This window comes from Bidens hawaiensis, unplaced genomic scaffold (genome assembly GCF_021521415.1).
Source record: "Bidens hawaiensis isolate Kalapana, Puna unplaced genomic scaffold, B.hawaiensis_p1.1 tig00006332_1, whole genome shotgun sequence".
NCBI lineage: Eukaryota > Viridiplantae > Streptophyta > Magnoliopsida > Asterales > Asteraceae > Bidens > Bidens hawaiensis.
Window position 1 is genome coordinate 25,367 of NW_027491423.1, and position 27,633 is coordinate 52,999.

At 35.8% G+C, this 27,633-nt stretch overlaps 3 protein-coding genes across 3 annotated transcripts; all 3 read right to left on the bottom strand.

Moving 5' to 3' along the window:
* Nucleotides 1-3,890: 3,890 nt before the first annotated feature.
* Nucleotides 3,891-6,643, bottom strand: LOC143631994 (pentatricopeptide repeat-containing protein At1g77405-like). The gene is made up of 3 exons (XM_077100597.1): nucleotides 5,166-6,643; nucleotides 4,574-4,644; nucleotides 3,891-4,041 (listed from the first exon to the last, which is right to left on the bottom strand). The coding sequence occupies exon 1, from the start codon at nucleotides 6,556-6,558 to the stop codon at nucleotides 5,209-5,211; it is 1,350 nt and encodes a 449-aa protein (XP_076956712.1). The 5' UTR covers nucleotides 6,559-6,643; the 3' UTR covers nucleotides 3,891-4,041; nucleotides 4,574-4,644; nucleotides 5,166-5,208.
* A 9,142-nt stretch (nucleotides 6,644-15,785) lies between these two features.
* Nucleotides 15,786-19,553, bottom strand: LOC143631992 (replication factor C subunit 2-like). Its single transcript, XM_077100595.1, has 12 exons — nucleotides 19,472-19,553; nucleotides 19,292-19,370; nucleotides 18,914-18,993; nucleotides 18,518-18,637; nucleotides 18,340-18,409; nucleotides 18,092-18,165; nucleotides 17,766-17,886; nucleotides 17,601-17,663; nucleotides 17,463-17,522; nucleotides 16,711-16,836; nucleotides 16,558-16,641; nucleotides 15,786-15,924 (listed from the first exon to the last, which is right to left on the bottom strand). Exons 1-12 carry the CDS (start codon nucleotides 19,513-19,515, stop codon nucleotides 15,820-15,822), a joined length of 1,026 nt encoding a protein of 341 aa, XP_076956710.1. The 5' UTR covers nucleotides 19,516-19,553; the 3' UTR covers nucleotides 15,786-15,819.
* A 1,754-nt stretch (nucleotides 19,554-21,307) lies between these two features.
* Nucleotides 21,308-26,898, bottom strand: LOC143631996 (ABC transporter G family member 25-like). The gene is made up of 2 exons (XM_077100599.1): nucleotides 25,972-26,898; nucleotides 21,308-22,456 (listed from the first exon to the last, which is right to left on the bottom strand). Exons 1-2 carry the CDS (start codon nucleotides 26,879-26,881, stop codon nucleotides 21,441-21,443), a joined length of 1,926 nt encoding a protein of 641 aa, XP_076956714.1. The 5' UTR covers nucleotides 26,882-26,898; the 3' UTR covers nucleotides 21,308-21,440.
* Between the last annotated feature and the right edge of the window lie 735 nt (nucleotides 26,899-27,633).

Genomic DNA, 27,633 nt, shown 5'->3' on the forward strand with positions numbered 1-27,633 from the left:
CCAAGACGATGTAGGATCACGTGAGGCCAAGAACATTACCTACACGTGATGTGTATCAAGCGAGAAAGCAAAGCATGTCACATGAATTGTGGAAGGGATAATGATCCTCAATTCCATATAAGGATTAGAGAAACGTAAATCATAATTCTTTTCTTTAATATGTTTGTTCTTTTTTACTTCAAAATGACCAAAATACTCATTATTGTTAAAACCAACTTTTATTTTTTGCTATGTTTATTGGCCCCACTTGGCAATTACAAACCACCCCCATACTTCATCAACTAAACATAAAAAACGTTTTTCAATGTCACTAAACATAATGTTGTGGTGACTACAAGTACATACAAATGTGATGGAAAGCTAATACAATGGTGATGAAAAGCGAATGCTCGAACTGAAGATGATATATTCGAATCCAAGGACGAGGTTCGTCAAAAGCATCCTGCAGTTCTTCGAGAATTGTTTTGGTTATTTATATGTGTTGTTTGACTAGGTTCATGGGACCAAAACAGAAGATAATCACACACAAAATCAAATCTCCAAACCAAAGCTGTTAATATATATGTAAATATAGAATGAATGATCTTTTTATGTTGCAAATATATAATGTGTATATTCTCATATCACTTGATATAATGATGGACCATAATTATGGTGATCTCATGTGTTTTCAATGAGTTATTGAGAAATTACTACACTTTACTACCTTACAGTATACCAATTAATACCAAATAAACAAAATTCAAGTTAAAATTAAGAAATCAACTAAAATAGAAGCCTAAATTTAATTAAATAAACTAATATTGTAAAAATAAATAAATGTTGAAGCATACACTGTTTCATTCTATTAAATTTTTAATATTCTTTGAAGTGATTAATGTGAGTGCAAGAAAAAAAACATGTATAAAAAGTATTATTTAATTAAAAATGTATTGATTTTTAGTGTAATTTAAGTTTGAAAATATGCACTTGTAAGGATTTGAGCTTGTCACCTTGTTTTTAAAGAAGCAAACACCATACCACTGCACCGCTAAGAGCATTCCCAACCCATTCCGTATATTATCCCTATAATTTAGCTAAAAACATCATTCCGTAAATTTATTTATCATTTTTCAAAATTCTTTCACATTCTATTCCCTATTCATATCCATAAATTAATTATTTATTATTTTTTTCTCTTTTGTCTTGTTCATCCATATAATAAGGAATGGATTGAAGTGATGATTTTGATGGTTTTCTTAAAATTTACCCTATATTATATGAGTTTGACAACTTTAAAGAATTGGTTGAGAATGCTCTAAGACACTAAGTCATGGGTATATCTTTTCAGTCAGTATCGAATTAAGAATTACTTTTTATACCGATATCATTTTGTTTCTTATTTGGATGTCTCACTTGAGATATTATTGGGGTAAGCTCGGCCGTGTTGTGTCACTTAACTATAATAAATAAATAAAAGTACATTCTCCTTCAAGTTTTATATAATATAATTCAAACATTTTTTTTCAGTTTTTGTATTTTATTTAAGTTTTTGTAAAAAAATTTCCTAATTGTTCTAAAGAACGGTTTTCTTTTTCTTTTAAGAGAGTGTCTTTTAGAAATATATTTTAGAGATAGTTTACATTTTTCTAGCAATTTTCGTATCATTTCTTAATAAAAAATAAAATAAAATAATATTCAGTTTGATCAATATGTGTGCTTCTTTCCTCTTGTGACATTAATTACATAAACTCGAACCAAGAGGTCACTAGGTGGTGTAGAGGAAGTGTGACAAAAAGCTTTTTTTTATCGTATTTATAAAAACCTTATATGATCATTTTTTTTAAATACATTTTATATAAAATGAAAACACTAGTCAGAGATTTGCTATTAAATAATTAAACCGGTTTTTATATAAGTTTTTTCTTATTAAAAGTTGTTTTTATTTTCAAAAACAATTTGAATATTTTCAAATAAAACATAATAAAAAAATAAATTTTTAAAGAAGGGAATATAACAAGTTTCGAAGCAATTTTTTGCGGGTGGCGTATGGTAAGAAGGTAGGATGCACGTAACTACCTTTACCATTACCCTTTAGCTGTTAACGAGTTTTTCTACCCGGCACGTTGCGTCGGGCAGCTGGCAAAACCCCATCGTTGAAACCCGGGCATTGGTAAACTAGAACGTTATGACATGAGTTAACATGAATTCGGTCGCTGTTGCGTTTGTTATAGACACCATTGGTAAAATTTGAGGGTTATAACCCAAAAAATTAATTCTCAAATTAACATATAAAAGCGTTAACATATAAGAAAACAAAATAATTAAGACAATGTTTATTTGTTTGGCAAACCTGGGCGGTGGTAAACTCAAGCGTTGTCGGTCTTGAGCATTGAGGCGGTAACTTGACACGAATTCGATCGGTTTTGATTACGTACCTTACGGTACCGGAACTAAAATACGAAAAAAATATAAAAATTGAGGTGAACCAACGACCAATTGGGGGGGGGGGGGGGGTCGGCAGCGCTGTCGGTCATGGGCTTTATATAAGGCGGCGAGTCTGCGCGAACTCGGTCGGTTTCTTTCAAATTTGTTTTGGTACCATAACTAAAACAAAAAAAATTAACGTTTCGTCGTTTTCGATTACGTTTATTTTGGAACTGAACTAAAAAAATCACCGACTAATACGGTGCCGCCAAGTGGCCTAGTAGGCCACTTGCGGCACCAAACTCTTTAATTATATATAGTAATAATTAATAAATACAGTTATTAATGATTTAATTTATTTGAAGTACTTAGTATTATAAAACTTAAATGCATTTAATAATATGTGAACTTAAATGATTTTTTTTTGTTTTAAAATAAAACAGAAACTTAAAAGAAAGAATGACATTTGACAAGGTGGTTATTAATTGGAAAAAATAGATTTAATCATGGAGTTAATTGCATTAATTTGAATAAATAGATTTAATTGTAGAATTAATTGAATTAAATTGGAATGCTGATTTTATTTCTGGTTGGCGGACCATGGATGTAACCTTCACCAGCATATCATTTTGCCAACCGATTAATACCGTTTTACCTCACCCTATGTAATGTGACCTCACCATTTCAAATGATACAATTATTATGTTGAATATAAACGGACTAAGCTCCTGTCATGGTTACCTAATCCCACAATCCTTTAGAAAGTTAATAAAACGATAAACACGTACTAACCAATTAACCATCTTGAATCGCGTAATGGCAATCCACGAATATATGAGCTACAAATTTATGCAACTAAACTATAATCACACATACACAATGTTACGAGGAACCCAAAATAAACGTAATGGTTGATTGACAATCCTAGAATGTTAAAAATCCCCATCCGCGGTTCCTAGTCAAACACCATGAACATACATACGTATTCATGAATAAATATTTTAACACATCAGTTTTCCAACATGATACGGCCAAGATACCCACGGTGTCAAACACTTAATCATGTTAAACCACCACACGTAATTAATGAAGAGGTTTCTCAAACAACTTAAACTCGTTAACATCTTTCAAAGTTTAGCTGGGATTCATCTAATCTAATAAGTTAATCACGAGTTTAAGCTCATACTAGCTACAAAAAACACCTAAACAACTTTGAAAACGAGATGAAACATAACTTAAACAAGAATGTATCAAGCCGAAATGATGATATGAATTGATAGTCATCACCTTTATGAAGTAATGTGAAGACTTTTGAACTTCAAGAAAAAATTTGGATTTTTGCTTTTTGCTCCCAAAAATGGTCTCCTTTGCAAATGAAACGATTTAAACGAATTGTTTTAAGTAATCGGTCGTTTAGCACTGAAGTAAAGCGTTCTGACTAATCGTTCGTTTAAGATGCACGTAAACGGTCATTTGACATCCGACTTTATAATATAAGATCGGGATAAGGTTTAAACGACCAAGCAAAGCCTAAACGACCGTTTAATCTCCAAAATTCAAATTTTCACTTTTGCTTGCTGACTTTCCACGGATGTTTTCAGTCATCTTCAATTTCCATCCATTAGACAACAAAACCTGCAAATTGAATGATGAACCAAATAAGCGTTGATTCAAAGTACTTCACAACTAAAAGCATTCAAAATCAGGGACCATATGCATCATTAACATGTATAATTATCAGCATATTCATAATCCAACGAATTTCCAGAACCCGTGCAAGAGCATGATATTCGACTTTAGACATTGAGCAACTGTTTCTTGAGACCCCAACTGATGTGATGAGTTTCGGGCAAAGAAAAACATATTAACCATTGACCGAGCATGTTTAAGACACATTCAAGAAATATTTTGATATGCGTTGATCCGTTTACTTATGGATGCCATTGGATGGGTTATGTTTTATCCATAAAAGGTCAAATGGATGAAACAGAGAAAATAAAAAAGTTATAAGAAAACAGGCCGAATGGGTAGCTCCTCATTCATTTTATCCAAAGAGTAGCTTATTATGGTAACAATGTAGTTTTGTAATTTTATTTGACATGCTAACTATATGCTTAAAGAGTCCATTATTCCACCTCTAGTTCTGATAGATAAGTTAGAAACTAACCTAAATGAATATATATTTATGCAGATGGGCCTGTCATTCCCTGTTTTAATCCAATCATGGTCCATAGCAGCCTGTCATTCCACCAAATTGCAGAGCATATATGACGTGAGCACAATGTTTTTTTCACTATCGTATCTTGGTTGTAAATAATTTGCATAAACATTTGCTGACCCGAACATACCCCGACCCATAATGCTATGCCAAATACTCCATTGCCATTTGCTAGCTGTGTATTTGAACTATGACCCAAATAAGACCACTCTATGATACACCCCAACAATAAAAAAGTAAAAAAAAATGTAACTTTTGTGCATAAAATATCATATATCATTTCATACGAAAACAATGTTTGAATAATACAGTTTTCATAATCATATTTGGTACCTTGTTTATATAAAAAATAAAAATCTTGAGCAATAAATGTTTGGGGGCAGGTCCACCCAGAGCATAGAAAAACCTACTGATAACCATCAAGTCATCAGCTGAATAGAAAGTATTTTGGGTCAGATTTTGGATTTGGATTGACGACTTGATGGTTATTCAAAGCCTTAATCCAAATCCAAAATCTGAAAACATAATAGACTCGTGTTACCTTTGATAGACAAAGAAAAGCTTTCATTCATCAGAGTTCCATGTTATTCCACATCACAGTCATCTCCCACAGAAAAACGGGCCTTTGCAGACATAGCCGGTTTCAATTTCATCACTTGCTTATATCTAACCTTAATCCCGTCTTCAATTCTTCCACAAATCTCATTATCTAACAAATCCATTCGCCCTGCAGATTTCACCACTTCATGAACCAATTTGTAAGTATATTCCCTAGGTATTGACCCTCTATCCACCAGTTCAACAAGAATATTCCACGCCTCTAACACGTTTCCCGCTTCACAAAACGCATGAATAATAGGAGTATACGAACTTGTAGTCGGTAACCCATGATTCAATTCTTGCATCCTATGCAACATTTCTATCGCCTTATCAATCTCATTAGTTGCACAATAATACCTTACGAAAGAATTGTACGTCACACGGTTCGGTAAACAACCACGTTTAACCATATCATCAAACAGTTCCAAAGCCCGCTCAATCCTATAAGTCTTACAACAACCGTCAATCAAACAATTATAAGTCACAACATCAGGCATAAAACCCTTGAACAACATCAACCGGAATAAGTGATTAGCTTCCCACATTCTTCTTCTAATAGCCTTCTTACACCCGGTTTGCAGGCTATGTTTACAATACGAACTGATCAAAATCGTATACGTGAAAGTGTCGGGCGGGCACCTAAACCCGGGCAGCTCCATTTGCTCAAACAAAAACTTTGCCATCTTATAATTACCGACTTTACATAACGCATAGATTACCGTATTATACGAGCAAACATCTGGTCTACAGTGAAACTGCTTCATTCGATAAAACGCAGACAACGCTTCATCTGCAAGCCCTTGTTCTCCCAGGACTTTTATCAAACAGGTCATGGTCGCGGTCGTAACGAGCCCGCCGCCACTTCTTCTCGACATATCTTTCAAGAAACTGTAAAGATCTTTCAATCTATTCGCTTTAACTAAAACAATACCCATCTCTCTACAAGTCATTTCATTATGACTGAACCCTAATTCAGACTCAATCCAGTAATAAAACTCGAGGGCTTTATGTACCCCTAATCTTACCTTTTGTGGGTCTCTGTAAGCAGCTGGACCGAGAACAAGCACGCCTTTGCGGACTTTGATCGATTCTTCGGGAAGGTTTCGTTGTTTGAGAGGGGTTCGGTGTCGAAAACCGGTTTGACGGCCGATGGATCTTGTGGATTGGAAGAAGTACCGGGGTATGGATCTTAGTACCTCGGTGACAAGGTCTGTTGGCCATGGTTGGTTGGTTAAAGAGGATGAATTAGCAAGGTGCGAGTCGAATTGACGGTTTTGGATGATTGCAGCGAGGATTTGGTTGACATGACGACCGTATGCATAGTTTGAAGCCATTATGATGTTAGTGTTGGTAGAAACTAGGTGGAGTTAGGATCTTGATGAGTACTGCAAAGATCATCAACAGACAGAAAATGCTAAAACATAATAATACAGTAGTAATTAACATTGTTCAAAGTACTGCATATCCCTAATAACACAGATGAACATAAAACCTAACACACAATTAAACTTGTAGACATAAAAGAGGAACTGAAATGCTCCTTATAATATATGAAATGAATAAACAGATATTGTGGAGTCATCTCATTTAACTTCCTAATTTAAAATTAAAAATCAACAATCAAAGCATACGCAGCAGTGGTGGATTGCAAATGCAAAAATTAAAGTAAAACTAAAACTTATTGGAGAACAAAATGACTACCTTCAAATTGATGAATCAAGATCCTCTTTCGTTCTTCACAACTATTAAACAACTTTTAGGTTTCGTTGATAAATGCCCAACGCAGCTGTCTGTCAATGGCGGAGTGAACGTCTTCAGTAGAAAATACCAAATTCAGAATTCGATTTAGTCCGATAAATTTATTTTTTTACGCGATTAGTCCGATAAATTCGATGAATATGACTAGTGTTTTTCCATGCGGCTGATACACGTGAATTTGGTAGCTTTCGAGTAACATGCGTTATTTAATCGGAACTAAAACAAAACGATTATAAAAATTGGGGTGGACCAGTGGCGTGGTATCAGTCGGTAAAAGTCGACCGTTACCGATCCCAAGCATTGAGACGGCTGAGTCTATGCGAATTTAGTCAGCATTTCGTCATGTTCGTTACGGTACTGGAACTAAAAAACAAAAATCAGTATTTGGTCGGTTTACATTACGGTACTGGAAGTAAAACAAAACTCAGTGAGTCTACGCGAATTCGGTCGGTTTCAGTCGCGTTCCACACAATACCGTAACTAAAACAAAATAATAAAATGAAACAAAAACAAAATTTACATTAAGTAGATTTTAATTATATTCATTACGAACCGAAACTTAAAAAAGAAAAAAAACAAAACAAAACAAAAATATTACCAATCGGGTGCCGCAAAGTGGTCCAATAGGGGCTTTGCGGCACCAAACTTGTAAATTATTATATATAATAATTATTTTGAAGGTGATCACTTATTCTTTAAGTCCATTCATATTGTCATGAGTTATACTCTAACTCATCTTAGCTTCACACAAGCACTACACCACTCATTTCTCTCTTTCACTCCATCTCACCCAAAGGAAATGATTTAATTCATTTAACTCCATTTTGCTCATATTAATTGTTAATTTAATATATTGTTTATTGCATTATAACCTATGAAAAAGCATAATCCATGACCCTTTCTAACAAATTTAATTTAAGTGGGGAGTGATCTGAATTTGTGTTGGGCGTTAGAGTATACAAGTAGGCCTAACATGTAGCACAATATTCATATCCATATTTGATCTAGATAACAATTACAATACTAAATATTTTATCTTCTATTAATCATCGACAATTCCATAGTACAAACGCTAGCACGGCTACCAAATCTTCTATATTCTATTACGTTTAATACTTTTATGGTTAGGATGGTTTTCTATAGTTGATTGTTTAACGATTTAGATGTTTTATTATGGTCGTTAACTTTTGGTTTTAACATGTTGTGTTTGTTTATTATGGCCTTTAACAACTGTTCGGATATGGAACATAAACAGCAATTAAATTCAAGGACAGTTGTTGTTTTGGATGAATTCATTAATACGGTTTGAATCGATTTGTTTGGTTTTAACTGAAACATAACGGAATTGAATTTGGTTCGATTACCTCCTTTTCGAATTCAATTAGATTCGATTTTTGATTACGAGTACAAAAATCTTATAACCGAACAAATCGAATAAATCATTAACGAACCGTTAACCACCCCTGAGGGTACTAGTATCAAGATTTTAAGATCGGGATCGGTACTGGTATTTACTAAACATTGGGGGTACTAAACCGAGCATTTTCGGTACTGGTATCAAGATGGGGAACTTCGGGATAAGTTCCGGTTCGGTAATAAGCTCGTCCCTAGATGGAAATGTGAGACGACACAATTTATTGGTTAGGGGTTTAAATTGGGTTGTGGGTTGAGCTAGGTGAGTACCTAAATGAGCCCACGCTTGAGATTGAGTTTCTTTGTGAGCCTAAATGAACATATTATTTATGTATTTTTACTCAATATATTTAATGCATGATTATATAATTATATTTTTGTATATAAAATTGTAATAAAAATAACTAAATAGTATATGTTATGCTATATATTAAAAATAGTGTTAAAATATATAAAAATAAATTTATACAAGTTATTTAATAAATAATAAATGGGCCGAACTCAAACTTGAAAAGACGACTTAAAACCCATGCTTCAGAAAAAGAGCTTGTAACGAGCCAACCTCGTCTCGCCTCGTTCAATCCCTATCCTAATTTAAATGGAGTGGCATGAAATCCTTAAAATAAAATGGAATTCACGTGTTCAAGTTAATGAATATTAATGTGTTATTTGTTTTTTCAGAGATAAAATGTTTATAATATGCGGACTACATATGCAAGCATTTGTAGCAGAAAAGGTGAACAACCTCTGCAGTCTACAAAAAGAAGACTGTTTGTTTTATAACGTTTACAGATTGCTAAAATAGATAATTATGCAAACTAATAATTGAACAAAACTAATAACAATTCAAATAATCAATTTATACAAAAAACTAATAACAATTGAACAATTATGCAAACTAATAATTGAACAAAACTAATAACAATTCAAATAATCAATTTATACAAAAAACTAATAACAATTGAACAATTATGCAAACTAATAATTGAAAAAAAAAACTAATAATAATTCAACAAAACAATTTCTAAAAATCAATTTTTAAAAAATAATGTATATATAATGTATATATGTGTGAACCGTCGGGTGGGCAAAAGTAAAATTGCACTAATTTTGACGTTATTTTACTAATCTCGTGAAAATAACGTTAAAAGTGGGGGAAGGTTAATCAGGGATCATGTGGTGGCGTTGATAGCCGAAAGACAAGGGCACATGCACCAATCAGCCGGTGTCCCGATGATTGAGTGCTATGTGTCTTATGTCCAAGGCTTGATACAAAACTACTATCGAGCCGGGGGTCTCACCGGAAGCAGCCTCTCTATGTGCCTATGTGCCTTATTGAAAACTACTTGAGTGCTATGTGCCTATGGGATAGAGGTAAGGCTGTCTACATCTTACCCTCCTCAGATCCTACCATAGCATTGCTATTTGTGGGATATACTGAGTACGATGATGATGATGATGATGATGAATTTCTAAAAAATAAACTAAAATTAATTCAATAAATCAATTTCTAAAAACTAGTAATAATTCAACGAATCAATTTCTAAGAACTAATAATAATTTAACACATCAATTTCTACGAACATTTAACAAATCAATTTCTACAAACATCAACTTAACATACATGGAGGTGTGGTATGGTTGTCAGAGGCACAAGGTGACCCCCACTAAGCAGGGGGTGGACGTTGGAGGCGTATGGTGGCTGGTGGAGGGTGTGGCGGAGGCAGGGAGAGGTGGAGGAGCAACGGTGGAGGAGCTAGGGTTTGAAGGATATAAGCAGATAGATAAAAATGTTTCAGGTCTTAGGTTTTAGAAGAGGTTAGAAGATCTTAGAAGCACATGGCCATGTCTGTTTCAAGAAGAGGGCGCACAAACCTTTTTTAAAGAAAGGTTTTTCGAAAAACAAACACGCAACAGACCTAAACATCTACTCGACGCATACAAAAGAGGTTAGGAAGAGCTTTTCTAAAAAACAAACACCCCCTAAATTACAAACTCATTTTAACTAGACACGAGTTCCATGAAAAACTAAGAACAATATAATAACATACTTGGATAAGTTAACGTATGCTAACCTTAATTTCGAATCTTGTATTGTTATGTTAAGTTTTTGCCTTTGGGGGGGTACTTAACCCTCCCTTCAATCACTAAGCGTGTGTGATGTGTGTTTTAGACAGGTAAATCTGCACAAAATCATAGCAAGAAGCTCATTCTGATCTTGAAGACCTTGTCATTGCTAGTTACATCTTTTCTAATGTGTTTAGCAAGTTGCTTGAATCACTAGCTATGAGATTAGCTTAGCATATGCTTTTTGTATAATTATATATTTAATATTTTATTCTATATATTATGTATGTATAGAAACAAATAGGCTCATTTAGACTCATGAACCAAGCTTATGAAGTTCGAACTTGAATTTATCCATCAAACTTACTTTATATATAGGTTTGAGCTAGGCTAGCTCAAATCGATACATACTTTTAACAATTTTTAACAATTCAATCTCAAATACCTCTCGATTTGCAAACATCCTTTGTGTGATGTATGTTTATATGCGTTCATATGGGAGATGTTGAAGTGTCAGTACCAGTCTGACTTATGCCTTTTAATGATTTAATTTTTGGTTTTACTATGTGGATTTGTCTCATTTTTATCAATCATCACCCATTTAACATAATGTGTGATAAATATAGAGGGCGATCCGCATATATCCTTTGTGTGTGATATATGTTTATACGCGTTCATATGGGAGATGTTGAAGTATCAGTGTGAATCCGACTAATGCCTTTTAATGATTTATGTTTTGGTTTCTCACTTTTATCAATCATCACCAATATAACATAATGTGTGATAAAAATATAGAGGGCACATCCTTTATTTATATGAAATTGTTTAGTTTGTAAAGTATTAAAATTGGTAATATAAGGAAAAAAAAGGCAAGTAAATGTGTACGGTAAAAAACGGTGACACAAAAAGCCGGTTTTGGGTAACCATTAGCAAGTAGCGGCCATCTCACAACATACTGTTCATAAGATAGGCTCGTTAGCTTTTAACACGTGTGCAAATAATATAAATACTAAACAGCAAGTAGAGGATATCTCACAACGATAACCTATTCATGAGATAGACTTGTTAGCTTCTTATACATGTGCATTGAACTACAAATTTCAAAGTGTAAGTTGCAATTTATTTATTATATTAGTATATATTAAATTGCAAAATAGTAATGTGAGGTGACTTCGGTAGGTAATTTGATGAACGTGTGAAAGCATAGTGTTGGTGTATCATCTTAACCATTCGCTCCTGCTTTACACGTGATTGCCACTCTACTCTTTGTTTACACTTTATAAGTTGATCACCTTAATGTAAGTTTTAAATTGCATCTAAAAAATAATGTGCCAAAGTAGAATATTATTTTCATTATAAATTTTTTTTTTCAATCATTTAAAAATATTTATAGAAATTTACTATAAAACGATTACAATAAAGTGGCAGACAAACGGGCAACAAGCTGCGCCGCAACCCCCTTTTGAATAGCAAAGCCAATCCTGCTAAAAACGAAGCTTTGGGACCTAGAAGCTGAAGAGGTTCCGTGTACGACGCACTGAACCTTACTCAAAAATTTCACAGCCTCTGGAGCCAGAAAACCAAATGTATCAAAGGCAAATGGTAGAAAGACATGTTGATTATCTAAACAAGCTTTCTCGTGTTTAACAAATTTGCCCGATTCAGCCTTCAACGCAGCCTGACCCACAACAAACCCACGGTCCCTGAGCCCAACAAGAGGAGACACTCCTGTAAGATCCACACGGGCGTGTTTCCTCCCTGCCCACCCGAACACAAGAATATCAGCTGGTCGTAAAGTAGACCTCCCTGCAAGAGGATCCGTGAGAAAGTTAACAGGGGTCTCCTTTTTAGCAGAATTCCCTGCCCGTTTAAGAACATCACACATAACATCCCTAACCAGATCATGTCTGTATTTAAAGCCAGGCAATTCTTTGCAATGCACCGCATGGTCACCAAAAGAATCCAAACAGACCTTGCGAAAAATTGGGCATGGTTCATCTGTCGGGAACATAGGGATCATTAACCGGTACTTAAGAATAGCCCGATACTCCAAACCCGACATACGTTGGCCTAATCCTTCAATGGGGATGGCCGTTTAAAAAATCCTGAGCCCGAGGAGCCCGAAGGCATTCAAACACCGCCTTTTGGCGAGGGGATAGATCAAACTTCACTTCTAAACTCTTGACGATTCCACTAAATAAGGCACTCGCTACAACATGTTGGGCTTTAGGGGGGCGGTGTCCTTATTAGAGAACCCGCTAAGATCAAAATCTGGAAGTGAAGTACGTAAACGATCCATCGCACACCCATAATCAGAGTCCAACCCATAAATATCACAACCCCGAAGAATATGGTCTTGCAAACACCACGATTGTGCTCTCGAAGCCACAAAAGCATATGTAGATACATCCTCGGCCGAACAGAGACCCAACCCTCCATAACGGGTCGGAAGTGATGCCAACCTCCATTGGAGATCCCCAAAGAACGGACCTCCACAAACCACGATGTCCTCAATCGCCCTTCGAAGACCATTGTCAAATATAGAAACAGCTTCCCCCACATACATAGGTTGGCACGTTCTCAAACCGAACAAAAGCTTGGCGAGTCCCATACATGAGCGAAGCAAAAGAAGCTCGCATTGAGGATCCCGAAGTCTTGGGAGACAGCTCATCAGTTCCACAGCGCTAGATGCCCTTTTCATAGCCAAACTGCTGATAAACCCCGCATCCTGGCTTACAGCACCACCAAGGAGTTTCACGCCAAGAACCGGCCTTTCAATCCCGCAAGGAAACAACCCCTCATGTGCCTTCACCCCATTGCATGTTGGCTAAAATAACTCTGTTTTCTTAACGTTTAATTCAAGACCCAAACGAGGCCCCTCAGACCTGATAATATCTAATGCTTTGGCTACCTCTCTAGTATCCCCGATAATCGTGCCATCATCCAAGTACCAAGCATGAAAGAGAAGCTTGCACCGATCTCTGATTTGGTGAACAAATGGGTGCAAAGCTAAGGCAAAAAGGAGAGGCCCAAGAGGGTCCCCCTGTTGAACCCCAGTGGTGGATTTAATGAAAGTATCACCCACATATAACCTAGCCGACTGCCCATATAAAAAATCCACCCAAAGAGAAATGGAAGGACATCGACTCCGGACCTCATGTAGAAGGGTCGTCCTATCTACTAAGTTGAAGGCATTGGAGAAATCAATAGTAAGCATAGCCAATGACCCATCCGAATGAAACTGATTTAGAAACCTGTTCGCGCTATGAAGCACGGCCTCTGCCCCACTGGGGACTCCCACCCCAAACTGAAAGTCACCGAGGTATTTAGCCATCTCCTTCCCGACACCCCTCATAGCCACCATAGAGACCAACCGCCTCCAAATGGCCCCAACGGCAATAGGTCTAATCCCATTGTTTAAGCAACGGCGAAAGTGGGGCAGACGCAACAAACTCTGCCAACACCTTAAGACACCTTCCCTCCAAAAATAAATTAACCACCGCAGAGATAGCCTTGAGCAAACCATCCGCAATCAGAGACCCCTCTCCGCACAACGCATCTAAAATGTGTTGGGCTCACAAACCGTCCCGCCCACACAAAGTCCCTTTAGGGAAAGACTTAATGCACCCAAGCACATTATCAACGTCCACGACAAGGGGAGACTCAGAAAGCAAGGAAGCAGGTATAATCGGAGGTGCCATGATGGGATGCTTAGACAACAAAGAGTTCAAAGTATCCTTACCGAAAGGTGCAACCCCTGAAGAGTATAATACCTTGACCGCAGCAGTGAAATGCCCGTCCGCAACTTTTCGCAAACATTGTTTAACATTGGCGCCCAACCCGGCGTTGTCAGACTTGGGTACAAACGCATCACCACCCGGGGCATCTCCTAGGGGTTGGTTAAAAAGCGATATAAGGAGCTCAAAGAAACCGTCACGGTCACCCCAAGCGGATAGCGAGCGTTGAATAATTCGGCATTGCTCAGACTTTCTATTGCCAGACATGCGTTGCTGACGATTAGAAGGTCTGAAAACTCGTAAGGTGCAACGTGGTAACAACAGTTTCACCCACGCCTCAACAGACTCTGGCATAGCCGCCACCTTACCCAGAGCATCCACTAAGGCTTGGGAAAAAGCCATACGACAACTATGAGGAATGTTTTTAACAGTCGTAATAGGAAGAGTGAAGACACGCTCAAGGAGAGCTACATCCACCTCCACCCTTCCCACCGCGACAGCTTCCCTCCCAACATGTGGCTTCGCAATCCCCACTATATATTCCTCCACATCTCCCATGACACACTTGTACCAGACCGACCCGTCATCATGATGGCACCCCCGACGGAGAGCATGTGACTCCATACACGCTCCATACATCCACCTACGCAAGACCTTTAAAGCCTCACCAACCGAAATAAACAAATCCAAATTTGTCGAGATCGCCTCCCGTAAGGTCTCTTTCTTGTCATCCGATGACAAATGAAGCCGCTTAATATGTGCGGCCAATCGAACCCCCTTGGACCCCGGTAATCCATCCGGACAACAGTGGAAGCCTCTAAACGGACACGGCCAAAAAACCTCCTCAATAGCCCCGGTCATACCACCCCCCCAACCCACAAAACACCCCGATAGCCACGTACCACACCAAGAAAAATAATAATAAAACAAAACTTGAGTTGAGTTTGAGAAAGAGGAAGGAGGAGAGCAACCACCCGTTGCCCTCCCCTCCTCAAAACACCAAAAACAAATATTATTTCATTGAGGCATTTTGTCGAACACCTGGCGGGCAAACTATTTTCTTCAAAATTTTAGTTGATGATGATTCCTTTTTGAATGTACAAAGTAAAAATGGGATTTGGGTTATTTTAGTTGAATAAACTCTTCCCGATCAATATTATTATTCCTTACCCTTTATGCTTTTGAAGTTAAGAGTCAATGACTGTGTTAACCGTTTGTGATGCAACTAACTGAGTAATAGATTATTATCGTTACGATCGAGAAAAATGGGTGAAATTTAAGTTTGATATTATATCAAACTTAAATTTCTAGTTTATTTTGAAAAACAAAAAATACGTAAAGGGATGGTCTTTTGTGGAGAAGATGGCTTTAGGGTTCATGTACTAGTTGGCATAAAATTAGCCTGATAGATAAATTAAAGATATTATAAATGCCTTCAATATATGACATTTTAGAAGGTTTTATGCATTGTGAAAACGCTTTTTTGGTTGGTTCAAACCAACTCATTAAAATATGGTACTTTAGAAGATTTTATGCATTAAATGATTAGGCTAAAGCATTAGGCGGTCAAAAACCAAAAGTACCCGGAGGGCAGGCTCATAGTAAAATGATGAACAAACATTACATCTCATTGGAAAATACTTCAGGCATGTTTGTAAATGCTTTGATCATAGAGCTGCATGCATCCAGCAGTTGCAAGTACTCATCTGCCCCATCAACAAGACACTGCATAATACAAGAACAATCAACTTTGCATATTTATATTGTTTAACAAGTGCAAACAAATTACATGCAACTGACTTTTAAGGGCAAATCCGATATTCGAGTTGATAAAAATTTCAATCTAAATATGCCGATTTATCCTTTTGTAATTGTAACATTTGACTTCCATTAACATATTCTCAATGTTCTTTTGTTAATGTATATTTTCAAATTTTGATTATTAGTCAAAAAGACTACAAAAATCTGCAGTCAATCGTTGCCGTCCTTTTAACAGGAGTGCGTTACTTTACACCAACCCTTTTCTTTTACTTGAAGAGTGTTATTATTTCTCCAAAGTTTATATTCATTTTAAATATATAGTCGACCCCTTTCATGTTGAAAGTCTGACCCTACCACTTGTCCCGTAATGGTCTGAATCATTGGTAAATATCAACTTTCATGTCCCATTAGAGATGAATGTATGAATGTGTTATAAGTGGGACACCCATGATAATAAGTCTTAGCCCCAATCACTAATCATGATCTAAGCATTAATTATTATTTTGATTTTGAAAAAAAAATACAGTAAAAAGGTTTCGGAGGAGGTTAAAAAAACCGCAAGTAATACATTAACTAGTGGTTAGATATGATGAGTACCTTATCTGATTCACCAAGCTTCTTGCATATTCTTGCTTTTTGTTCATCAGATGCATCTTCAGATCCAACAACCATGTCAAACAACTGCAATCACATCAAATAACTATTTAAGACACAATGTGACATAATATTATAGATTAAGAAAACATTTACCTGGGAAAGCATCTGGCTGACTGGATACCCCTCTGCAATAACATTATTGACCTCTTTGTTTGCATTGTCAAATGATCCACTTTTACAAGCTGCAAGAAGAGCCTCAACAACTTCACGTGGAATGACCTGATAAAATCCAAATCTCAGTATTTGATAAATAATTAGAAAAGGATTTGAAAGATGCTTCATTATGAAAGGAACTTAGAATGAAAACCAGCATTAAACAAGTCACACACCACACTGTTCTCTGATTTGGCAGGTCAAATTAGGAAATCACAAAATGTATCATGTTTACACCTGTAAACGAACCGAATGTTCAGAGAACAATTTGGCATGAAGTTCGTTTATGTCCATTCGTTCACTTATGTTCGTGGATGTTCATTTACATTCGTTAGTTTACGTTTGTTTTAAGTATGTCCGTGTGTGTATACATTAATTGTCAGGCCTGTTACAATTTAGTCTTTTAGTCTAGTTTTATTGAATTTAAAATATCACTCATTACAATTTAGTCTAATTTATTGAATTTAAAATTCACATTTACTTTTAATTGGTATTTGCTCAGTTATGTTTGTTTATATATGTTCATCTATGTTCAGTTATATTTGCTTGTGTATGTTCATTTACGTTCGTGAATCGTTTGTTTATTCTATTAACGAACGAATATAAGCGAACAAGAACAACTTCATTTTCTTAACATACGAACACTAACAAGAGCACCATGTTCGTTTAATTATTTAAAAATATCTTGTTACCCCAGAAACGCTAATCAAATTCCTGGAAGAAATTGAAGATCCAAACAGGCGAGCAGCTCCCTGTGAAACATCAAAACACAAGACAGATGTCATAAATAATTGGACAAATTAGATGCAAAAAATGAGAATTATTATTACCTGCAAGAACGTTATAGCACGACGAAGATCTCCTTGAGATATTGAACTTAAGGTTGAGAGAGCCTAAAAGCAATCACAATCAAACCAATTAGATTTGTTCAAACTCAAAAGGCCACTTTCAACAACAATAAAATGTAGAAACTGCAGAGTTGACCAGGTCAGCACCTCTGAGTCCAAGTTAAGGCCTTCCTCGGCACATATATGCAGTATTCGAGTGCTCATGATGTCTTCTGAGAGTGGTTTGAACCTGAATTTGGCACATCTAGAAGCAAGAGGTTCTATGATCCTGCACCAGGGATGAAACAAAATTGAAAGATTGAAGATGTGTGAACAAGAAAGTATAAAGAATTGCATAAAAATAGGAGTGTTCATTAAATTCAAACAAGTAAATTTAAAAAAGAATCTACAAAAGTAGAGAAAGGTATTATCTTTCTAGATATATATCACTAACACAGAAGCAAGTATTATTATAGAAAATTTTGAGCACTGACCTGCTAATGTAATTGCATATAAAAAAGAACCTTGTTACTTTTGAGTAGGTCTCCATAGTACGACGTAAAGCATTCTGCAATACGAAAACATATTACCTGTTAAGATCTGTCTATATAAGAACTAAAACACCAATCCCTTTTTTCATGAAATAAGATATGCATAGATGTTATTAGACTAGTTATATAACTATCATATATAGAAGGTATTCAAGTGTATGTAGTATTGGAAAAAAAAGGAGAGAACTTGCCTGTGCATCTTCAGTCATTGAATCTGCCTCATCAAGAATGATAATTTTAAAAGGCGGGCAAGGATAACCCCTACATCACAAAAAGAAACAAATGCCATTCAAGAAAACAGCACGTCAAACTAACTCAAAAGGACCTTGGAGGGTTATAATTATTTATGAGAAGGGGTGGATTATATACCCTTGCTGAGCAGAACCAACAGCAACTGCAGCAAAATTCTTAATTTTAGTTCGAACTACATTGATTCCACGATCATCACTAGCATTGAGCTCAAGAACCCTAGACTTGTAGAGTTCAGGACTGTAAAATAAAATGAGACATTGACAACAGCAAATTAGAAAGTAGTTCAATCATACAAGTATGTGCAGCACAATAATGATTTAAAGCAATCAAATCAACACCGCCTCTAAAACAAACTGTCGTGTTTTAACTCAACCGGTTTACCATCAAAGTTAACTCAATCTCTTCAGAATGTATTAGAACATGACAACAGGTACGGTCACATTTTAAATCATAGGCTAAAACAAATAAAAATAAAAATTCACAAGACATGAGAATATATGCAGCCACTATTACCCGTAAAGCTGATGAGCAATTGCAAGAGCAGTGGTAGTCTTTCCGGTTCCAGGAGGGCCATAAAACAACATATGAGGACACTGCATCAAAAGGCAATTCAATCAAGAAACAGTGAGCATTACCATTCACCTCACCCTCCCGATAATTCAAACTTCATTCCAATCACAAAATTTGGGCAAATTTGCAAATTGAGACTCTTCATGAAACAATTTTGTCCAAATTTTGTATCTTATATCCATCTCATGTTAAAACAAACAATATTTAACTTACTTCAAATGCGAATTCGAAACAAAATCGAAGCAATAAGCTTATAACAATAAACTAGTAAAACAAAACCCTAAAAATTTGAATTCAATAATAGAAGCAGATTAACGTTACATTAGTGGTCTCGAGCGTGTTGGTAAGGACTCTAACGACCTCATCTTGATGAGCAACTTCATTTACTCGCCTCGGTCGACTGAAATTGTCATGATTTTATGTTACATACATTTAAACTCATGAAACATCAAATGAAATCAATAAACAGAGGATAATAATAATAAGAAGAAGAATGATTACTATTTCTCGACCCAAGGTTGAGAGCTCTGCATCAATGGCGCCATCTTCTCTGCTTTTTTCCCGCGCTTCTCTTGTGTTTTTGAGGAACGAAAGTCAGACCATTAACTGGTGTGGTGGTTCTTTATATATATACAGGCTAAAACAAGTTACGGTGTTTGGATTACATTACTTGCTAATCGTGTAATTGTTGACGTTTTTCCGTTAATCAGGGCTGTGCACGGTTCGGTTCGGTTCGGTTATTAATATTAACCCAACCGAACCAATCGGTTATCGGTTCGGTTCGGTTAATTTCGGTTAATAACCTATATCAAACTTGGACTAAAATTTTGCATAAAAATACATGAAATGAATGCTTAAATATACGAAATGAAGGTATAATTACATTAAATGAAGGTATAAATATATAAATTTGAGATATTATTACATGAAATGGAGATATAAATACATTAAAATGATAGTATAAACAATTTATACATATATATACATGAAATAGAGGAAAAAAGACTTGAAAATATGAAAAAGAAAATGAAGAGTTCGGTTCGGTTTGGTTAATTCGGTTTTCGGTTTTTCTGGTTCGGTTTCGTCAGTTTTCATTTCGGTGTCGGTAAACGATGCGGTTATTGCTCACCCCTACCGTTAATACCAAAATGATACGATCTGCAATTAACCTTACACGTAGACGGAAACCGTAATTTAGCTAAAAGTTACTAAAATACCTTTATCATAGTTATGATATATGTTGCATGTCATATTTATTCGTGTATTATACTTTGTAACCCTGAGTAAATTCGTCTTGTTATACATAAATATAAAATGTAAGTGATACGTGACATTATCCTATGTGTGATATACACATTCGTGTCATGTTTCGTATCTATTTATTTAGGGTTTTGTTGCGTCACGCTCTGCCTGATGCTTAAATTGTGGATGTGTGTGGGTCAGTTACCTCTGACTGGGCTACAATTGAAGGTGTTGGTTATGTGAAACTTCGGGCATGTTGGTTAAGCTAAATTAGCTTTGGGTTTTTAGTTATGAAAAGTAGGAGGTTTAGTGTTTGTTATTTCGGTTTATGATTGGTTCATTTTAAACTCACTTTATTTGAATAAATAAAAATGAGAATATGATAATGAGAGGAATTTGGAAAATCATAAGTCCCGTTCCACAACCCCCTCCCCCCCCCCCCCCGGGCGAGGGGGGGGGTGTCTTTTTAAACAAAAAATAGGTATGATACAAATAAAGACCTTTGACTTAACATTGTCGAGAGGTTATCCCAGAACTATATAGATGTGTTCACTAGATGCAAGATTTCATATCCATCACCACAAGACAAAGTATTGGTTTTTCAATACTTAGTTTTGGGATATAACAATAAAGTATTGGTTTTCGCCATATATAATAGATCCTTTGATTTTATTGTTTTGTACTTAGTTATGGGATACAAGTATTGGTCTTCGCCATATATAACAGTCAGTGTGAACGGATTGACAAAGTATTGGTTTTTCAAATCCCAAAAGTTAATCGTGATATCAAACTGCGTGGGCCTAGATTTGATACGACCAAAATATGAGCAGGCAAATGACGAGAGGAAGTTCTTAACATGTCTATTTTGCAGGAAAAACGCTTTTTAAATAAGGAATCTTATGTCTCATCATTACTCAAACCACAACGATAAACACACAATCGTGTCATTCAACCACACAAGTCGATGTCTGTTAGACAACACAATTTTGTTGCGATGTGTGTGATGTGTTACAAAGTTCGGTATCTAAGTTATGTAAACTACAACCTACTACGCGCGCAACAACAAAAAAATTATTAGTTCTTTCCGTTGTCAAATGAGATGAAAAATAGAAGACTTTACATTTATTTAGGTATCTATAACTTGAATGCGTTAATCGCAACATCTTGTGTGCGTTTTCCTACTATCGTGCGCTGTCTGTTACAAAACATAGTTACACTAAGACTCGACTCATGCCATGATTCGCCTTAGGGCTAGGTACGCCAATAATCTATAACCAAAGAACATAACAAGCAAAACAACTATGCACGAAGCAATAGACACTTGACCTTCAATATCGTCTTCAATAAACTTGCAGCTTGCATGTTTATCGTGATACTGAAAACAACCCAACAAATACCATATGTCTCGCCCTTGTCCATATTGCGCATAGATGAGTAACCTGTAGCTGTAAAATGTTGAAGATATGTATTTCATCCAAGCAATGAAACTAGGCACTTTATGCACGTAATACCCTCCGGTTAGAACAAATGCAAGCATTGTCACGGTTACTACCGTAGATGCTTGCTTAGCATCCATTATAATCGCACCAACTGCGAACCCGAGTCCTTGAGAAACAAGAACATATGCTAGCAAGACCAACAAGGTTAATAGGAAGGCACCAAGTTCAGGTTTTAGCCCACACATCCAGTAGGTTATTGAAAGAAACATGGTTGGTAAAATGAGTTCCATGGGCGCGTCTCCGACTATTCGGGCCATGAAATATGAGGATAGCGAGTACATTCCGGAAGCCTTTTCTTTCATGAAGACTGCTCGGTCTTGTGGGAACGCGAACACTGCATTGAACGATGGAAACACGCCCCAAAATATGGAAAAGAAGAACAAGAGACCGAGTCGGTCTTGGACATCCCTATAATCTGAATGCCACCACATGAAACCGGCAAGCAACGAGGCTGCGATTACTTGGAAGATGCGGAGTGGGTTGAAGGTCTCGTGTTTTCTTTCCTTGAGGCTTCTTTGGATGAGAACGGAGAACTGGTTGAACCATGTGGTGACACCGTTTGTGCATTTCGTCCTGTACTCCTTTGGCTCTCGACTCTTCACAGGCGTAAGCGCATGCCCTTTCGAAACTGTATCCAAACACGCGTCTCTTACTTTCGATGCTAGCAAATTGTTGTAAGACGATATCAAAGCCTGCTTTATGTTTGGCATCTCTTTTTCAGTTACATTGTCTTGCTGCCACACGCCTGTCACAAATTAAATCAAAGTTACAGGTGGCACAAAGTTTTCAATCATCGTAATACATAAAACTGGTTTAATTACGCGACTGTTTATATAAATTTTTCTCTAAAGTTTAAGTAAAATAACATGTTATATTAATAGTATCACTAAGATCTAAACAATTTTAACGTGTGATATTTAGATCAAAGTTATTATTCTACATTATAATATAACAGAAAATAATAAAAATCGTGGAATAATCATAAAGTTTTATAAAATGGATAAAGGTACCAGAAAACTTTATTCCCCACTACAAACTATAAAATATAAAAATTATTAATCACTATAACAGTGACATGTCCTATTATTATTGCTTCAATAGTTCCTTTTGTGGAAAAGATGCCCTTTCCAAATCATCATAGTGGCAAGTTAAAATGGCCTTTCTGACAGAAACGTATAGAATTTGATTTAGAAAACTTTTTCTCTAAATGTATCGATTTATAATAAAAAAACAAAAATGTTGTTAAATGTATCAAGTAATTTTACAAATTAACAAAAAAAGAAATCAAACTACGATTAAATGATTCAAAAAAAAAGTGTGAAATATGTTACTCTACTTACAACCGTATGGGAAATAAGGTTGGTGGTCCACTAATAAAAGAAAAACTTTTGAACACCAAAGTGTTGAAAATCATTGGTTCAAGTCTTTCAGATGATATAAAGTTGTCGTTAAAAAAAGAAAATAACTTACAAACATGACGTAATCTAAAGCTATTAATATTAACTATAGGAAGGATGGACCCAAACACGATATTTCAAGCTATAAATCTCAGTTATTTATAACAGTGAATTTTTATCATCTTAAATACTTGATTTCCAACCCGTTAGTGTTTTAAAAATTTTAATCTTTACCGATAACCTAAAAACCTTGATGCTTTGCGAACCGACAAGTTGATATTAATATATCCAAGTGGACTATCTTCCGGGGCCAGACACCCGTGTCATGTTTCAATACTGCCATGTGGCAAGCTACAAGATAATACACCCACTAGCACCAAAAATAGAATTTGGAAACCATGTAAAATTAAATTATTCCAATAAAAATGTATTGGAATATAAGAGTTATATAGTGTTTGTTTAGGAAAGTAAACATATTATTAAGTGATCACCTTTTCCCTTTATCTACTATTAAAGGGTTTAAAATAGGGTCGTTCATCAACCCGTATGATTATTCGGTTTATCCACAAATCGTTCATGGCAAGGCCTTAGCCTTTTCCATAGAAGGGTGGTTAGAGAAAAGTATGCAATCCATGGGAGAGGAGAGAGATAGAGTGAAGTTCGTGACGACGGTCAGATACCGTTTATTTGACAAGTCTATTGGATTATAAATAGTCGTTACACACATCTACTTTTTAAGGATCTAACTTTTATGTAACTGATTTTTTTTTTCTTCTAATAATGACAGAGCTATTTTTTTTTCGAACTGTAATGACAGAGCTATTGAATGTAACCACCATCATATAAATATAAAAATGTATTATTATTACCATTTTCTTTTGGGTTAAATATCAAATATTTATTCAATTTAGATGTCTAAAATAAACTAAAATGCCAGTCCATAACGTGTATTATATTTTAATATCCGTTATTTGAGAATATCATAGGCTCACACCACCCTTACAATAATTAAAGTGACATATGATTCATTTTCTAAACTAATTTTACTAGATATTTACCAACAAAAGTATAGTTAAATGCCTCCACCACCGCCTTACCACTAACTAAATGTAAGTACAACTTTTACTGATTTAATTCGTTACAATATATTTTAATAAGAGTAGCAATTCAAATAAAATTCCAACCGATTTTATAAAAGTATTAACAAAGTTTCATGTGCATGTATATGTATCTATCACAGCCTTTTAGTGTGAGGGCACTTATGGCAAGTTGGTTTTCTAGAGTTTAGACTCATTATATTCTTCTCAATAACTATGTAATTATAAAAATCAAATATAGATATCGTATTTATGCATTAATGTTATTGATATTGATATTGATGAGACATTTGGGTGACAATATGGATCGGCCAGCTCTAAGTAAGTAAGTATCTAGGTACACAAAAAGTTTGAGATTCATTTAAATTATGAATTATAAATACTCTGAATAAATTTTGGTTTCTTTATGCATGATAAATCATAAAAAAACGTTAAGATTAAAAAATATATATATTATAATAAAATACTCATCTCCAAATGTTTTCACATGTAGAATTATAGAAATGATTATTAAAACTTAAAAGTACTTGATCAGATTTAGCGATATTTTTTAATCATTTTATGATGTTTCATATTAGACAATAGACACGACAAATATTGGGGTCAGGATCCAATATTTTCACTAGTTTTAATCTATTACAAGTTAATTTGATATATAGAGTTTTTGAAAGTGACAAATCAAAGTTCAAACTAGCCTAAATGCCTAATTAGTTGGATCGGATCTAATTGGTGCGATCAGTTTTATTATTTTATAAATACTTATTTTTTTATTATTTTTCACAAAATTATAAAGACCTTTGTAACATATAATAATACCATATACGTAAATACATAGTACATTTTAAGTGATTATTCAGTTTCCATGTTCATCTTTGAGTTTCAAAGTAGTGAAAACGAGTCGAGCTGCTCATAGTCTACTCGAGACCGTCTCGTGAAAATATATAATACGTTATGAAAAAAATTCTAAATAATATATATTATGTTATATATCAACTATAATTACAAAATTATAATTTTTTGAAATATATAAAAATTAATTAATATATAGTAAGCGGCTCGGGCTCGGCTCATTTGTACCCCTTTATAATACGAATTGTTGAGCTATCAAGCCCTTAAAATTAAACAGTTAAACCTACTAACTCAACCAAACCTTCTTACTCAATTAATCTCCTCACATTAAATTATCCAGCTGAACCGGATTTACTTCAGCGTTTACTGATTTGATCGGTCATAATTGTATTAAGGGTACAAGAATATATGCATCACCACACACCACTAACAAGTCATATTGTACAAATTAACTAATTAAGATTATAACTTATACGATGTTGTATTATATCTCATGAGCGTATGAGTTGGTATTCGTCTCAATCATACAAGGTGTATAATGTGTCACAAAGACACAAGAGTGACCGACATGATAGAATACACAACTAATGATGGCCATAGAACCCGTATAACCTTTTCACACTTTCTACACTGCCTGTATAAAGATTTGGCACTGTACGTATAGTACACCTTGAATTAATAATAACTTAAATTTTGAGTATGACGCATCACGTCAAGAATTTAGGGGGCATAAGTCGTAACAATAATATTGATAGATACATATTTTTGGCTGTACTAATCAAGTGGCCATTTCTTTTCACTTGATGTGCACCAACGATTGTTTGAGGTTTGGACGACACAATAAATGTTCTTGACTAGACATAGTCATCAAGTCAACAAACTTTAAACAAAAAGTCAAATATGCAATAGAAACATACCGTTTGCAAGATCAAGCAGAAAATCAGCAGGATTCACCGGAAATGACGGCCGAAAATCCACCGACTCGAAGTATCTCATCGCCTCTGACCCCTTTCCGAAATAAATGCATCGTCCTTCGGACAATACCAGTACCGAATCGAACATTTGAAACACCCTACTCGACGGCTGGTGCACCGACGTCACCACTGTCTTTCCATTCTGGTGGGCCAGCCCACCCAAAGTGGTGATCAGCCGGTGCGCAGCCGTCGAGTCTAACCCGGACGTTGGTTCGTCCAGGATTAACAAACTAGGGTTCACCAATAACTCATGAGCGATGCTCACGCGCTTGCGTTCGCCACCCGACACCCCGCGAATAAAAGTATTTCCAATTATGGTGTTTGCGCATTTACACAATCCCACCTCGGAAATAACCGAATCCGCAACCGCGATCTTCTCCCGCCGAGATAAACTCCTCGGGAGACGCAGGAGCGCGCAGAATATTAAAGTTTCCCGCACAGTAAGGTGCGGGAAAAGCACGTCATCCTGCGTCACAAAGCCAGTTCTTTTAAGAACTGCTTTATTTAGCTTCCGGCTGTTAGCAAGTACTTTCCCAGTAAAGTACTGCTCTGGGAGTCTCCCAGCTAGCGCGTTGAGAAGCGTGGACTTCCCACTTCCTGACGGCCCTAGAACGGCCAGAAGCTCACCAGGGTGGACCATCCCAGTTATCCCATGCAAGATATTTCGTTCTTGGATAATATTAACATGACCAGTATCAGTACCCGTACTTGTAGCTCGTTCGAACAAGCTTTGAATAACACCATTGTTATTATTACTTACGGTCTTTACTTTGTAACATATATCAATGAATTGAAGGTGGATCGGTGGTGAAGATCGGAGTTTAAGCGGATCGGTGGGTTGGTTAAGAGTCATGTTTATTATTGATAATAATAATATTGGCAGAAACCAAAGTGGAAGAAGTGAGTATTTATGGAAGATAATGGTGGATGTTGACAGTGGACGTCAAAAGATGGTGACACGTTGGGAGTGAGGGTACGTGGCAAGTGTAGGTGTAAGGGTGGTTTCATTCTCCTTTTAGTATAAAAGTTAGGAACCAACTGCCCCAAGCCACCAATTATATATCGTTTCTTTTAGCTTTTAGTTTTTATTTTTACATCTTCTTTTACATTTTATATATGTTTTGTTTTGGCTTTATACGTTTGTTATCATGTTAGTCTCAAATTCGACAAGTTGGACTATGATGGTTATGTTTGTGGTAGTGTTCAACATGTTTGGGTTTATATAGGATGTCTATATGTGAATGTTTTGTTCGTCTTTTTATAAACTTTTCACCTTTTATGGCTAACCTCAAAATTTTGATTCCACCTTTATGTTCTTGTCAGGGACTGAAGAAACACTAAGTTACCCCGGGCAGATTACGGATAATCTGGGGGTTAAATAGATGTTTCCCACGAGGGGTTAGATCCGGCAAAGATGGTTCTTCTGATAACCTGCAAAACAGACACCGTGAGCTCGTCACTGAGAAGGGGGGGGTACCTCCTTGTGACCACCCTCCGGCGTGAGAATCAGACTAGATTGCTCTTGAATATAAGTGCATATTAAGAGATTGCTAGAGCAGATATCAGGTATAAGATATAAGATACAAGATAGTATATGATGATAAG